The sequence below is a fragment of the Alosa pseudoharengus genome, unplaced genomic scaffold (genome assembly GCF_046254945.1).
Source record: "Alosa pseudoharengus isolate Yale_2024_CS ecotype anadromous, Long Island Sound unplaced genomic scaffold, YU_APseudo_1.1 YU_APseudo_1.1_scf_21, whole genome shotgun sequence".
NCBI lineage: Eukaryota > Metazoa > Chordata > Actinopteri > Clupeiformes > Clupeidae > Alosa > Alosa pseudoharengus.
Window position 1 is genome coordinate 11,800,742 of NW_027468674.1, and position 16,316 is coordinate 11,817,057.

Consider the following 16,316-nt stretch of genomic DNA (forward strand, 5'->3'; position numbering starts at 1 on the left):
ATTTAATTTTATTACACGGCTCTTCAGAGTGCTGCAGAATGCCCCATTCACTTGAATGGGCCTTCCCAACGTTCGGTGGTCTGCTAATTCTCAATAACAGACCGTTGCTAAGTATAACAGACCGCTGTCAAGGAAAATGGGCTTTGTGCTTCTATTTCACGTCTTTCATATCACTACGCAAGGACTGGAACTTCATTCAAAAGTGAAAGCAGACGGTTGATCAGCTGTGTTCTAAAGAATGTTTGATTCAAGTTCAGCGTGTGCTGTTGTCAAACTATTTGTTTCTCACCAAAAGCCACTATGAACGGTAACAAATAGGCTATAGCCTAGGCTATGTAGACTAAAGAGTCACATCGTGGGGAGTTTATTGTTTCGTTTTTGGCAAGTAGCTGTGTAATTAGCGGAATAATGTATAGAACGCCGGTTATTATGGGAAAATAAGTCCCTTCAGGGCGGAACAAGACCCTGTCGGGACTTATTTTCCCAATAATGACCGGCGTTCTATACATTATCCCTTACGTTTATTTCAGGTAATATCAATAAAACTGCAGTTGTGTTGTTTTGATTGTGTAAAGATAAATCAAATAACAATAACCAATTACAGTTCTATTGAAATTACTTGGAAAACAATATGTAAAAAAATGAATTATGAAAATTCATTAAAATGGAGGATATAGCGTTTTGAACCAAACCCTTCATATCTATCTGTTTATCTATGTTTGGTCTTGGATTTCCCCTTGGGGATCAATAAAGTATCTATCTATCTATCTATCTATCTGTCATCTATCTATCTATTATCTATCTATCTATCTATCTGTCATCTATCTATCTATTATCTATCTATCTATCTATCTATCTATCTATCAACCCAACACGTGGGTGCAGAGGGTCTAGCTGTCGGTGGCCTCCGTGTCGGAGGTCCGCTCCTGGGCAGGCGTGGTCTCTGGGCTGCAGCTGGACAGGAGAGGGGAGCTTAGGGTCGTGCTCCTGGAGAACCTGGAGAACTGGGAGAACCGCAGCACCTCGTACAGCATCTCCGGTCGCCGTGGAGCTTCGCTCACTGGGGACATCTCCTGCACACACACACACACACACACACACACACACACACACACACACACACACACACACACACACAGCTTACACACACACACACAGACACAAACACACACACACACAGACACACACACAGACACACACACATACACACACACACACACACACACACACACACAGATGACAGTGATTACTTGTATTGTAAGTTTGGCAAGTAGTATAATGCTGATAAGTAATTTCAGTTGGAAAAAATATGGGGAAAAAAATTCAGTAAAAAATATGTTAAAACTCAGCCGTTGCATAACATCTGTCCCATCCAATCACAATTTCCCTGTCTTTCACAATTAATCCCATGGCTAAAAATATTTCAACACTTTGTGGCAAGAAGATATGCACTGATCCAGTTTGCACAATGCAGTTGCCATAACAAAGCACTACATCTCCTGATCTACACTCAGACTTGTCTCTCGGTCTGAAACCACTCTGGCGGTTGCGTGTATTCCAACGAGGACCTACCCCTTTAACACTTCTGTGTCCTCCCTGCTGTATTCCAACGAGGACCTACCCCTTTAACACTTCTGTGTCCTCCCTGCTGTATTCCAGCGAGGACCTACCCCTTTAACACTTCTGTGTCCTCCCTGCTGTATTCCAGCGAGGACCTACCCCTTTAACACTTCTGTGTCCTCCCTGCTGTATTCTGTCATCACCTATTTACTCTTCTTTTTTCATTCCCTCGTTTTTCTCTCGTACCACCCCCCCCCCCTTTATTTCTCTCTCTCTCTCTTCCTCTCTCTCTGTTTCTCTTTATTTCTTTTGCTCTCTCTCTCTCACTCTCTCTCTATCTGTCTTTCTCTCTCTCTTCCTCTCTATGTCTCTCTCTCTTTCTCTTTCTCTTTCTCTCTCTCTTTCTCTCTCTCTCTCCCTCTCTCTCTCTCTCCCTCTCCAGCTTTTGGCCTAAAGGGGCTTGCGTTTTGTTCCAGGCGAGCAGTCAAGCAAAGTGTCTCGGCCCCGACGAAACGCACCGCGCTGGCCAAGCAGAAACCACGGTGTCCAGTGCGCAGCGCCGAGCATGGCAACAAACACGCACAACAAACACAGCCGGGCGGACGGACAGATGGACGGACTGACAGACGGTCAGGCAGCCGGGACGAGGACGGGCAGGTTCCGATGGAACAGAATCAGAGCAGATGGAAACTATGGCGACGGTCACCAGAGGCATTTATATTTACGAGTATGGACACCCCGTCTTTTTTTTTTTGTTTCTTAAATAATTTCCCTTGAATAGTTCACATTATGTCATTACACCCATTTTGAAAAGGGGGCCTTGAGTTCATGGGACTGAATGACTTGAGAATGAGTTTAGGTTCTAAATTTGGTAAGGACGTCGTCAGCCATCAAAACCATGCTGTTGTGAAGAGTGGTCAACTTAAAGACGACAGCCTCTTAAAAAAACGTCATAGTGTCATGTCATTATATAAGGAAACTATTTTCCATGGCCGAGACTACTGGATTTATTAGCCTTTAAAAAAAACTCCCATGATGCTCCCTGGCTCTCATGGGGGAGAGTCATATGAGGTGAGATGCAGAAACTGGATAAGCGTTCTGTCTCTCAGCACCTGCATGTGATCGAGTTCCATACCAGCTTGTGCTGCTCGCCACGAGGCCTTGATGATCCATTTCTAATGCAATCTCAAAACTGCTTCATATAAATGTCTGACTGAGAGCTCGGGATTCAAGAGACTCTTCTCTCCACATTTGGCACCCTTCTAAAGTGATTGATCTTACACGGAATTAATGATGCCATCATGGTTGTGGGATGCATTTTTCCACAAAAGTACTTATGACACCTAGATTTGTTTTTACTGAGAGTCAGTTTGGGCAGGCAGGCAGGCAAATGTCTGACTAATAACTTCCTCAGAAGATAGAAAAGGCAGAGCTCACTGGCATGATCAGAGCCTGGAAGGGAACGCAGATGCTGTCAATCAGGGAGAGCTTCTTGGGGTCGATGCGTCCAAAGGTCTGACGCCGAGTTTGCCAGGAGGCCATCTTCCTCTGGAGCTGCTGAACCACATGAGAGACCGGGGAGACCTGCAGATGGACAGACACATGGGGGGAAATGGAGGGATGGAAGGAGGGAGAGAGTGAGAGAGATGGAAAGAGTGAGAGACAGAGAAAGAGAGAGAGAGAGAAAGGGAGAGAGAGAGATAGGTAGATAGATAGAGAGAGAGATAGAAATAATGAGAGAGAGATGGAGAGTAAGAGGCAGAGAGAAAGAGAGAGAGAGAGAAACAGAGGGAGAGAGAGATGAAAATATGGAGAGAGAGAGAGATAGATAGAGAGATGAAAATATGGAGAGAGAGATGGAGAGTGAGAGGCAGAGAGAAAGAGAGTGACAGAGAGAGAAATATGGAGAGAGAGATAAATAGAAAGGGAGATAGATAGAAATAATGGCAGAGAGAGAGTTTTCCCTTTAAACCATTATCAGTGATTTTCTTTCTTCTCATTCTTTTTTGCAATATAACATTGGCCCAAATAGTCATACCTTGAGTGGGTTTTGTGAAGGGCTTATGCAAGGATCCTTAAATTCAGAGTGACTTTGAGCCAAGATGTCTAGGCCCGTGGGAGGTTTCCCTGAATCTGGGACTTTTCCTTCCACTGCAGACATGAGAAATGATGGTGAGTTTTTAGTATTGTTGAAAATATGTTTTGGCAGTAGATATTCTGTCGTATAAATTCCTTGAATCAGCTCCATGAATGGGCTCAAAGAATGACCGGCATGAACATACAGAAGATGAAATGGAAATATGTCTGAGGAGCTCCTTTTTGCAGACGCAAGCCCAGCACAGCTCAGCACAGCCCAGCACAGCACAGCACAGCACAGCACAGCACAGCACAGCACAACACATCACAGCACAGCACAGCACAACACAGCACATCACAGCACAGCACAGTCATGCACCTACTGTACACGACATGCTGCTATGAAGAAGGCATCATCCACGCCTCCGTCATGTTTAGTGAGATCATCTCTGCCCTGGAAGATTATAGTTATCTGTAGCCTACTGTACCATATAAAAATAATTATGGTCACAGTTAGCTACACTCTGGGCAGCTATTACACAGCGTTCAGTGAGGTCTGCTATCATCTGTTCACAGGTGGCCCTCCATCTCAGTACAGCTATCAGGTGTCTTAATGTAGCCTCCAGTTTACACACTGTAATCAACTCCCCACACTTCAGTTCACTTCACTTCAAGTCAATAACTGGGGGAGCGACCGGGAGTTGGTGATAGCATTGTTGAATCGGCAGAGTTCTGTGACTCATCCCTTGTTGCCTTGGTTACTGAGGTGAAAGAGTTGGCTTTTAAGGGGTCAAAAGGTCAGCCCAGTCCCTAGTGTTTTTAATTCAGCATTCCTCCAGCACCTCTGGGCCCTGAAGGAAACCCTCTCGTGAGCAGGCTGGGGCCTTGTGAGGTCACTGTTAATAAGCGTGGACTGGACATACCCTGGATACTGCACTGCACTGCACACACACGCCACATCACTCCAGGAGGGAGGGAGGAAGACAGCCATGCAGAGAGCCAAGAAGCGGGCCGGGTCGGGCCGATATTTCCAGCCACTATCCTCGTGCCGGGCCGGGCCGGGTCCTTGATCAAGCTTGCTTTTTTTTTCTTCTAATCATTAGCCTACTTGGGTGGGGAGCTAAAGCTATGCCATAGTCAGACTCAGAAATATTTTATATTTATCAAAGTAGGCCTAAGTAACAAGTGTATACAAAGTTATACAAGTTGGCTCAGAGTTACAAAATGTCATTTGTAATGTCATCTGCGCAACACGTGTCATGCGCAGCTTCTCCACTTGCACGCATCACACCGGGCCTGCTGTGCTGTATTGTGTAGTTTAAGTGCAACGTGAAGCTTGAAGATGTAAAGAAAAAAAATGAAATTTGTCAGGTATGCTTTGTTGCGTGCATTAAGTGCGCACGATGTTCACCTATGACAGCAAAAATACTTGCCATGGCAGAAATAATGATAGCCAGCCTTCAATGTCCTCTTTTGTCCTCTCAATGTCCTCTAAACGGATTTCTGTAGCTCAAACAGCTCGGAATTTTAGTTGAGAACGTCAGTTATAATGGCCCACGTATTTAAAAAATGTCGGGTTTAAATCGGGCTCGGGCTCATAATTACAGTTAATGTGTCGGGCCGGGTCGGGCTCGGGCACAATGTGCACGGGCTCGGGTAGGGTCGGGCTTGATTTTTTGGGCCCGATCTAAGCTCTAGTGTTCAATACTCCAGCTCACCTGTTTTATTATGAGATCTCTCCTCCTGGTCCATCCTCTGTGCCTGGCCAGTCATATCAGCCCTTTGGACCTGGCCACTGTCCTCTGGCCCATCTGTCCTCTCCACTGATTGGCTGTCTCCCAACTCCTTTCCCGCCCCTTCCTCCTCCTCTTCCTCCTCCTCATCCACACTGGGATCACTGGCTTGTTTACTCCAGTCCTCTCTGTAAACAAACACACGTGCACACACACACAACGTAGACACGCACACGCACGTACACACACAGACATAGACACACACATGCACGCACACACACAGACATAGACACGCGCACACACACACGCACAACTGAATAAATGAATGATCAACTAATGTCATGTTCTCATGTACACAAGCTCCCCTGACTAAGTGAACTCCTTTTGTCAATAGACAAACACACACACACACACACACGAAAGAATGAATGAATGAATGATCAACTAATGTCATGTTCAGACACAAGCTCCCCTGACTAAGTGAACTCCTTTTGTCAACAGAGCAAAATCTGTGCAGAGACACAAAATCTTGTGTCCTGCACTTTTTAGGCTTATAATGTCGTTTGGCTGAGACCAAGCGGGCCTTTTACAGTGAAATAACCTTAATCCACTGACAATATTATGGTTCCAGTTGTTTAGTTTCACCCATTCCATTAGAATCCCTTTTGGCGCATCTGTCGCAACACTGCTCCTCCATAAACACAACCAGAGCTCCAAACGGGCCAAAGTAAACCTATGCTGCTCCAACAGTTACTGAAAAACAGGCAAAATGGTCTCCTGGTTGTGTTTTGTTTATTTATTTGAAAAAAAAAATGTTATTTTATTGCCTGTTTTTCTGATTGCTTGTTTGATGGACTGAGTGTTTTATTGTTGATTTTGTATGGTGACCTTGAGTGTTGAGAAAGGCGCCCATAAATAAAATGCATTATTATTATTACTATTATTTGTGTCATGGCCTGATCTCTGTGGAAGAATTGAGGCCTCCAGAATCTCACTTTCAGAACACAAAAGAAAGACTCCTGCATCTGGGAGTCCCCTTCCCACGTTTTTTACCCAGCCATCATGATGGAACACTTGGAGTGATCCAGAAACACTGCCTACAATGTGTAGATTAAACATAGCTCTGAAAACATCCATCCTTTCCCCACCTACGGCTCCACCTACACACACACACACACACACACACACACACACACACACACACACACACACACACACACACAGCCTCGCTCCCCATCTGGGCGAGCTTAAGAGCAGTGTGTGTGCTATTGGCTGCCATAGCGGGCCAATTTTTCAAGCAGCATTTGCAGAGCCTGCTGCCAGCTGAAAAGGAGGCGATTGAATATCCTCCTCCTCCTCCTCAAAAAGCTCTCGGGCACGTCTGGACTGTCTACGCCGTTCGTCGGCCAGTGGTAAATCTCCTCAACCAGAGGCCTTAACCTTGTTATTTTGCTCCGAGTCCAGCAGAGAGAGAGAAAGAGAGAGAGAGAGAGAGAGTTTCGGAATGTCGTGGGAATTCTAGCAGTTTTTGGTTCCTTTTTTCCCAAGTTCCTTGAGCTGAATTAAATGTTCTGTCTCGGCGACTGTTGGATAGACGTGAGGAGCGTCTGGAAAGAGGGCTCTGGAGAGAATTAACGGCTTTGGGGGGGAAAAAGGAGTGTCATAAAATCTGGTCCACTTACATTCAGACATTTAAAAACTGACAACTTCATCCAAACAAATCCATAAGCAAACTCAAGAATGCTATGACCATATGCAGTATGTATAAAAAAGTGCATGCTGTCAGTAAGCTTTACTGTATACTTCCAGACAACTGAATCCAAACATGACTTTGACCACTGTCTACAACTACAAAAGACACTGCATACCAGATTTACAGTGCATTTTCTTAGACATAATTAATTGCTAGGTAGTCCAGTTACTTAAAATTGAAAGTCCTCCCAAGTATTTTGAGCCAACCATCCCATCTGGATTAGCTAATTAGTGTCAGTCACAGGCCAAGGGAGACAAATGAGTCAAATCAGCTGGTTCAGTGGTCAGGTAGACCAAAAACAGAACAGAGATTTAACTCTTTGATCCAAGACCCACTTGTGGTGTGTGTGTGCACGTGCTTGTGTGTGTGTGTGTGTGTGTGTGTGTGTGTGTGTGTGTGTGTGCATGTGTGTGTGTGTGTGTATGTATGCAGGAACGCGTGCATGTGTGTATGTGTGTGTGTGTGTGTGTGTGTGTGTGTGTGTGTGCATGCCCACCCAAGAGTGCTACAGGCAGGTCAGCATACCTGGAGCATTGATAAGTGGACACATTGCCGAGTGTCCACCTCCTCTCCTGTCCAAAGGTCCCCACGGCATCTCCCTGTACGGTCCAGAGACGCGCCGTGCCGTCGGCCGAGACGCTTAGCAGGTGCAGGACTCCAGGCGGCCGTGACTCCACACACTCCACACACACCAGTGGACCCTCATGAGCCCTCCAGCGGTGCAGGAGTGGGGGTCTCTCCTCTGTGGGCTAAAGGGAGGAAACAGTTAATGTCACACACACACACACACACACACACACACACACACACGCGCGCGCACGCACGCACGCACGCACGCACGCACGCACGCACGCACGCACGCACGCACGCACGCACGCGCGCGCGCACGCGCGCTCGCGTGCGTGCACACACACACACACACACACACACACACACACAGGCATACAAACATTTAGGTGGAGTTCTGAGTTTAAAATGGCTCCAGGTGCACACATATGCATGTATGCACAAATACAGAAATACCCACCTACTGTACACATACACAAATATACTCTCACACACATTTGTGTGGTATTCAAATAAAACAGATTGATCTCCTGACCGATGCACACAACACACACACACACACACACACACACACACACACACACCTATGTTCCTGTGTTGTGTGTGTGTGCTGTGTGTGTGTGTGTGTGTGTGTGTGTGTGTGTGTGTGTGTGTGTGTGTGTGTGTGTGTGTGTGTGTGTGTGTGTTGTGTGCATCGGTCAGGAGATCACACACACACACACAACACAGGAAAATAGGATCAGGGACAGGATAGAGGGCAAGGATATTAGATATTACATCATAGAAGTATTCTGCACTACTGTACAATTACTGTTAACACTTTATAATAACTACACACAATTCATCCTTCATCCAATTCATCCAGGCCTTTGTTACTTATTAGTTAATGGTTTGTTCATCAGATAGATAGATAGATACTTTATTGATCCTCAAGGGGAAATTCAAGAATCATTCTTCATTAGTAATTTCTAATTTATCATCAGTAAAGCATTTGTTCACACAGTTATAAATAGTTTGTTCATAGTAAATAAGCCTATATCTTAAATATGTTTATACATTATTGTTAATACTTAATACATTTATTAGCTAAACCATTTATAACTGTGTACAAATACTTTATTTATGATAATTAACATAGGAACAATGCTTTACAACTGATGAACAAAGCATTTTGTAATAGTTTCCAACTGGTTTATAATAAGAACATGATTTCATTATAAGTGGTTGTTTCATTACTTATTAAGTATAAATCATGTACTTACAAACCTGTTTTTTGGATAGGCTTATTTACTATGAACAAACCATCTGATTAATTTATGGTTGTGTGAACAAATGCTTTACTGATGATAAATTATGTATGAACAAGAAATTACTAATGATGAACAAACCATTAACTAATAAGTAACAAATGCTTAATAAATGATGAATTATGTGTAGTTATTATAAAGTGTTACTCAATTACTATACTAATGGTGCATTCCAGACAATTCGGAAGTCAGATATTTCCTAGTTGGAATCTCCCATTCCAGACAAACTCTGAAAAATAAAACCTCACAGACCACCTAGCTAAAAAAAAAAGTCAGAGGATTCATATGATTTAAACTGGCTTAGCTTACATACTGTAGGCAGTGTTGCAGAACTGTTTGGATTTACATACAAGTTGGTGCAATATTGTAAACAACTCATCTATATTATATTTTATCACGTCTGCTCGCGGACCACTTGGGATAGCTTGCAGACTACCAGTGGTCCCCGGACCACATTCTGAGAAACACTGACTTATAATATAGTAATACTTATAGTGTCAACAACTTCCAGGCCACCTTCTGATCTATTGTTGGATAAAACTGACTCTTTCAGCTTATGTTGGTTTTTTGGTTATTAAAAATGGTTTAGTCATTTTCAGTCTAGGGAGAAAATTGAGATCTTGAGAGTTTTTACAGATGTGCACTCCCAAGTATTTAACACTATCTTTTAGTTCCTTTTCGTAAGGGTTCACGGGTCTGGAGCTGTAAGTCCCTCACCACGGTGTCGGTGTTGTCCAGGCAGAACTGGGAGATGTCCCACACCTGCAGGAACCCAGCCGTGTCCCCAGTGAGCAGGAGCCGGTCGTCCTGGTCGGAACTGAGAGCCAACACACACTCACCAGCATTCTGGGGCGCATAGAACCGCCCTGGAACAGACAGACGGAACCTTACTGTCACATTGAGACCCAACACACACTCACCAGCCTCCTGGGGCGCATAGAACCGCCCTGGAACAGACAGACGGAACCTTACTGTCACATTGAGACCCAACACACACTCACCAACCTGCTGGGACCCATAGATGGAAGTGTTAAGTGTACATTCACATTGAGACAGGACCTCTTTTATAACCGAACCCTGACCCTGTTAAATGTTTTTTTTATTCATTATTTAATAATAGCAATAGTGGAAGAATGTACACATACAGTGGAAGAATGTATACATACATACATATATTCATATACATACATACATGTTACTTATATATATATATATATATATATATATATATATATATACTGAATTGCTATAAAGAGATTCCTTTTCCTGAGCCTTTACCCAACCTTCCATCCACACCCGCTTCAGCATTTCTTTTCAACAGGCCATACACTCAGCCTCTGTGTGAGCGTGCTCAGGGACAGGGTTAATATTGTCCCATGCTTGTCTGATTTATTGTGTATTAGTCCTATCATGAATTGTCTTATTTATTGTGTATTAGTCCTATGTATTACTTTTATAAATGAAAATATTATCTATAACTTTTTTACCCCAGTTCATGCTGTGATACATCACCAAGTCAAATTCTTGTGTGCTCTATACATTTGGTCAATAAAGTGACCCTGAATCCCGAATATCATAACGGTTTTGGGCTGAGCATAAGGACGTGATATATTTCACATAAGAAGACATAGAGGCACTGACGATCTGCAGCATCCTATAGATGCTATAGGTTTGACTCCGGTCCAACTAAAACTAAAATATGAGGTTTTACTCCATGCTTGAATTGTGGTGTTAAATGGTGTTACGCCCTTTGCGAAGAAAGCATGGTTTGTGGAAGCCTACTGGGCATGTGGATGTGTATGCTGGGTTGACTGCCCATAAGAGTATGGTTGGGATTAGAGTTGGAGTTTACAGCTGTGATAAAAAAAGTCAGCAAAGTGAGGGGGATTCAGCAGATCAAACGTGAACAAGAATTGCACCATGGGAGTTCGGATTTTGAATTATTATCATAAGGTGTTTATAATTGCTATTGTTAGACTCTCTCTTCTCTCTGCTTCAATCTCTCTCTGCTCTCTCTCTGTGTCTATCTCTGTTTTTCTCTCTCTCTATCTCTCTCTCTCCTCTGTCTCTCTCTCACCGTGGCAGTGTGGTGGTCCAGTGGTGCTCCACCAGCACATGTACCCATGGGTCCATGTGTTAGACTGAATCTCTCTCTTCTCTCTCTCTGTCACTCTTTCTCTCTCTCTCTCTCTTTCTCTCTTCTCTCTCTCTCTTCTCTCTCTCTCACCGTGGCAGTGTGGTGGTCCAGTGACGCTCCACCAACACATGTATCCAGCCTGGGAGCTGAGCAGCAGGGGCCGTCTTCCCCACTGTCCGCTCTGGGCTCTCCCCTGCAGGAACAGCAGTCTGTCCACTGGGGCCTGACCACTGGAGGTTCCATTCATTCATTCATTCATTCATTCATTCATTCATTCAAAAAGAGTTTTGCAGAGACAAGTCTGAAATAAACGCTACACACATTAGAGGAAAATATCATTATTACATAAGTGCATGTGTGCACACAAACCCTCATCCTCCTGTACACACATATCAGTAGTATTATAAGGAAATAATGGCTAGGTTTTTAGCGGACACTTTTATCCAAAATATCTTAGAGAAAACTTAAAGTTATTGTAGTTATTGTACAAAAATGCGGAGTTTTGTTGTGAGATACAGTGATAATTGCCTGGTGCTTAGAATCTTTAGAATGTTATTGAATTAGTTTTTATACTATACTATACTATACTATACTATACTATACTATACTATACTGTACTATACTATACTATACTATACTAAGCTATACTATACTATACTGTACTATACTATACTATACTATACTATGCTATACTATACTGTACTATACTGTACTATACTGTACTATACTATACTAAGCTATACTATACTATACTATACTAAGCTATACTATACTATACTGTACTATACTATACTATACTATACTAAGCTATACTATACTATACTGTACTATACTATACTATACTATACTATACTATACTATACTATACTAAGCTATACTATACTATACTGTACTGTACTATACTATACTATACTATACTATACTATACTACTATGTTTAGATTTCAATATCCAACCAGTGAACTCACTGGTCAGAGTGTAGTCTGGCCAGAGGCCTCTCTGTGTCCAGGGTCCAGATGATCACCTCCCCATCGAAGCTGCCGGTGGCCAGTAGCCTCCGCGCAGGACAGTGAGCCACGGCCAGGACATCGTCCCTGTGCTGACGCCCCGACTTCCACGACACGTCCGCTCTCACATACACGTCCTGCAGAAGGAGTTAGAAGGCACTGATGAGCCAATCCGCAACCAGCAACCTGGACAGTGCGTATCACCGTGTGCTGGCAACAAGCCAACGCCTCTCTGTGCCAAACTGGACATTCTATTTTTTTTATTCAATTTTGATTTTCAATTTTAATTCAAATTATTTTTTTATTATTTTTCACCGTAATGTCTCTAATTTCCCAAATTACCCACAGCACTGTTATACTGCTGCAATAATAATAATAACATACATGTATACTACATTTATGATGCTCTACTCTAACTCTTATACTGTATTATACCGTAGCTGTTCTGTCCACGGTGGATGTAGAATTCCCTGAATAGAAACGCAGCCTTAGCCCTGGAGCCCGACAGCAGTCAGACAGCCGTGAAAGCTGCCCTTGTCAACAGGGGTGTTTCTCTTGCTGTGGCCTGAACCACAAAACCCCAGGATGGCTACAGAGTTATGACTGTGTGTGTAGGGAGGGCATTTATTCTGGACGGACTTAAAACCCAGTTTTTCATGGCAGGAATCTGATGGTGGGTGCAGGGATATACATATAGTGTGTGTATGTGTATAGCAGGGTAAGTGTGTGTGTGTGTGTGTGTGTGTGTGTGTGTGTGTGTAAATGTACTGTAGACTGCATGTTTCTGAATCTATATTTACATGTGAATTCAGTGTGTCTCACATTCGGGTCCGTGATGGTGTACTGGACAATCTGTTGGCTCCAGCCCACTGCCAGGAGACGGTTGCCTGGGAAACAGATGATGCCAGTCACCTCTGTATCAGAAACTGCCTCCATCTTGTGTAAGTTGTGTCCATTCAGAAGATCCCACATCTACTGGAGAAGAAAACCTACTCACAACCAGAACATTTTCTCTGCTATCTGGAACAACTCTCAGTATTCATATGGTATATAGCTTTTTTTTGAGCTCACAAAAACAGATGTGTACTAATGTCGTTTTCTGACTCTTAAATTCATGGTGCCTTCAATTTACAATTTTTTTTCTCTATGGTTTTGCAGGTTATGTCAAATGTGAAAATCAGCAAAGAATACAACATTAAAACCTTCAGTGCAACAGCACCTCCTGCCATTATCTAAGTGTGGAGCTACAGAAGTCAAATGCTAGCATTAACAATGGAATGATTCTGTCATAATAAATCATGTGTGGACGACACAGCACATGTCTCTATCATATATCTGGGTAATCGTTTCTAAACTGGTTAGTGTTTGGTAGGTGCGTTGCCTTGATGGTGCCGTTGGAGGCGCCGGTGAGCAGGTGTCTGTGTGTGTGGTGCAGGGCCACACAGGTGATCTCCTCCTCTCCGTGGGCGTGCCGCACCTCCAGAGTCTTACAGCCCGTCCCAACGTCCCACACAGCCAATGAGGAGTCGGCACAGGCTGTAACCACCTGGACCAATCAGGAGAATGCACACGACAATGCAGAACAGAGTATCCCACAGTATGCACACTCACAATCATAGGTATAAAATAGCTGTTCCTATCCACCTTATTCCTCCACATTCAGATGCTGTTGTTTCTTTTCTTTTTAATTCACCTCATTAACAGAAACATGCCCTACAATGAGTCGATGTAAATTATACTGTATCAATATATGGGTAGTTTCACACTCTGGGTAAGTGCTTGACATTATACATGTACGTGTCTGTGTAATAAAATATGTAATTTTGATTGAGGCTGCAGTTGGCAAGATATTTTTGATCATATTCACTGAAACCAACACTATGCTCCGACAGAACAACATAAATCAGCTGGTTTTAGAAAAAAAAAACGCACTTCTACCTCCACCTGACCTTTTCATCATCAAATAGACACTTTAACACATCATATTAATGAAACTTTACTGTGGGCAGCAAACTGGACCACACTAGGTCATTATGTAATATATTTCAATTGTGATGTCAGAAAAAGTAGAGAAAATATAACGGAAATGGTGGATGACGAAATATTTCAGATATGCATCAAACTTAGTTACAGCCTACCAAAAACATTTCCAGATACAAAATCATAATAGCTGATTTAGTTGTAAAGGTTTCAAGGTGAAAAGGGTTTCATTTTTAGCCTTTTGAATCAAAGTGCTTACCCTGATTGTGAAACTACCCATAACTTTGAATTGAATTGAAGTTGGACCTGAAGCTTCTTGATGAGAGCTCACCTGTCCCAGGTGGGAGTTGTAGATAGCACAGGTAAAAGAGGCACGTGCCTCGTCAGTGCTTTTGCCCTGTAGATGCAGGCATGCCAGGTAGTCCTTGCAGGTCACCAGCAGCATGCTGGGGGAGGCCTGGGTGGTGTGGTGCAGCAGGAAGGGGAAGTGACCGCACTCAGGGCTCAGGCCGGGCTTCACACAGGGGAACCTCAGCTGCAGCGTCCGCACACAACGCTGCGACGGAATGTCCCAGATCTTCAGCACCTGGCGGAGGAGACAAAATAACTTACCGATGACAATTAGAATGTAGGAGAATTAGAATGCAGCCACAATGCTTTACAAATGATGAACAAAGCATTAACTAATAGCTTACAAATGCTTAATAAATGCTTTATAGTGTGTAGGTATCATAAAGTGTTAACCAGACAGATACGGCATATCATTTTATCTTAGTCACTGGTGTTTGGCTAATTATTGTCATCAAAGCTATTATCCCTGTGGTTGGATGCATGGGTATATAGATGAATGGGTGGATGGATATATAAACAAAATGTAAAGGTAAACAGGTAACACACACAAAATTTGGCAAATTTGGCTGTCAGTGCATTGCAAGCAAATTTGTCTTGATAAGACGCCTTAAAATAAGACATGCTGCTATTAAATTAAGTCAAAATGATCTTACGATAAAGCACTAGGTGAGTCTCTTTATATTAAAAACAACACCAACTAGATGTTTGATCTTAGTGTAATATAAATAACACTTAGTTCGATAAGCAGGTTTCTCAGTGCTGTTGCATATATATATACCGCATCTCTAGAGTAGCTGAAGATGTTGTTCAGCCCCTGGTGGATAGCCACGTCCAGCACCGTGGTGTTGTGGCCGTGGAGGGTGGCCACCGGCCGGGTCGTGACGTAGCGGTTCCACAAACGCACAGCCGGGTCGAGCCCACACGTCACCAGCAGACTCAGGGCGGGACAGAAGTCAAAGCTGGTCACCCCCTGATGAGAGCAGACAGAGAGAGATAGAGAGAGAGAGAAAGAGAGAAAGAGAGAAAGAGAGAGAGAGAGAGAGAGAGAAAGAGTCATTATGAAGGTATAAAATATATCTCTCCTTTTCAGATTTCCCCGTTATTCATTTCATCGCCCATGCTGAGTTTGCCTCAAATTCTTTTTTGTCTTTTTCCATTTAATTATTATTCATAAATTCATTCTTATTTGTTTTATAAATGCATATCACCATTTATTGAGACAACGTATTGCAGTTGCAAGGCTTTTTCCTCCCTAATACCCACTTTTAGATCTTCTTTTGTTCTTCCTTTATGTGCTTCCTACACATTTGTAACTCTTATTGGCTCAGTTTTTCCACTTTGTTGGCATGTTATCCATTGTGCTCTGCTGTTTTCAATTTGTGTGCTGCATTTGGGCGACCACTTACAGGGTGCTCTCGTTAAACGCTATAAAGGGTCTTTTTTTTTTTTACAACCAAACAAACTGGGACTTTTAATTGGAAGTAAAAACCCACAAAGCTCTGAGTAGAAAAAAACTAAACAAAGTAACAAAGTAAAAAAACAATCACCACCCATTTGAATCATGGGTGTATATTTAGCATCAAACAATGTCCCCACACACACTCTCTTTCCCTTTTGTGTATATCTCCCCACACACACTCTCTCTCTCTCTATATATATATATATATATATATATATATATATATATATATATTTCCCCACACACACACACACTCTCTCCCTCCCTTCTGTGTATATCTCCCCACACACACACTTTCTCTCTCCACATGTATCTCCCCACACACACTCTCTCTCTCTCTCCTCTGTGTAGAGGGATTGTGGGACAGTCCCCCTGTGGAGATATGGA

The 16,316-nt window shown here is 43.0% G+C and overlaps 1 protein-coding gene across 1 annotated transcript in view; it reads right to left on the minus strand.

Moving 5' to 3' along the window:
• Positions 1-890: 890 nt before the first annotated feature.
• LOC143138727 (cilia- and flagella-associated protein 337) overlaps positions 891-16,316 on the minus strand; it is a 22,680-nt gene continuing 7,254 nt past the window's right edge. Inside the window, exons 10-20 of the mRNA XM_076299144.1 lie at positions 15,249-15,440; positions 14,451-14,705; positions 13,521-13,685; positions 12,962-13,111; positions 12,098-12,276; positions 11,224-11,369; positions 9,714-9,862; positions 7,648-7,871; positions 5,425-5,557; positions 2,998-3,144; positions 891-1,073 (exon numbers count right to left, since the gene is read on the minus strand). Coding sequence (XP_076155259.1) covers positions 891-1,073; positions 2,998-3,144; positions 5,425-5,557; positions 7,648-7,871; positions 9,714-9,862; positions 11,224-11,369; positions 12,098-12,276; positions 12,962-13,111; positions 13,521-13,685; positions 14,451-14,705; positions 15,249-15,440 — 1,923 coding nt within the window. The remainder of the gene's footprint in view (positions 1,074-2,997; positions 3,145-5,424; positions 5,558-7,647; positions 7,872-9,713; positions 9,863-11,223; positions 11,370-12,097; positions 12,277-12,961; positions 13,112-13,520; positions 13,686-14,450; positions 14,706-15,248; positions 15,441-16,316) is intronic.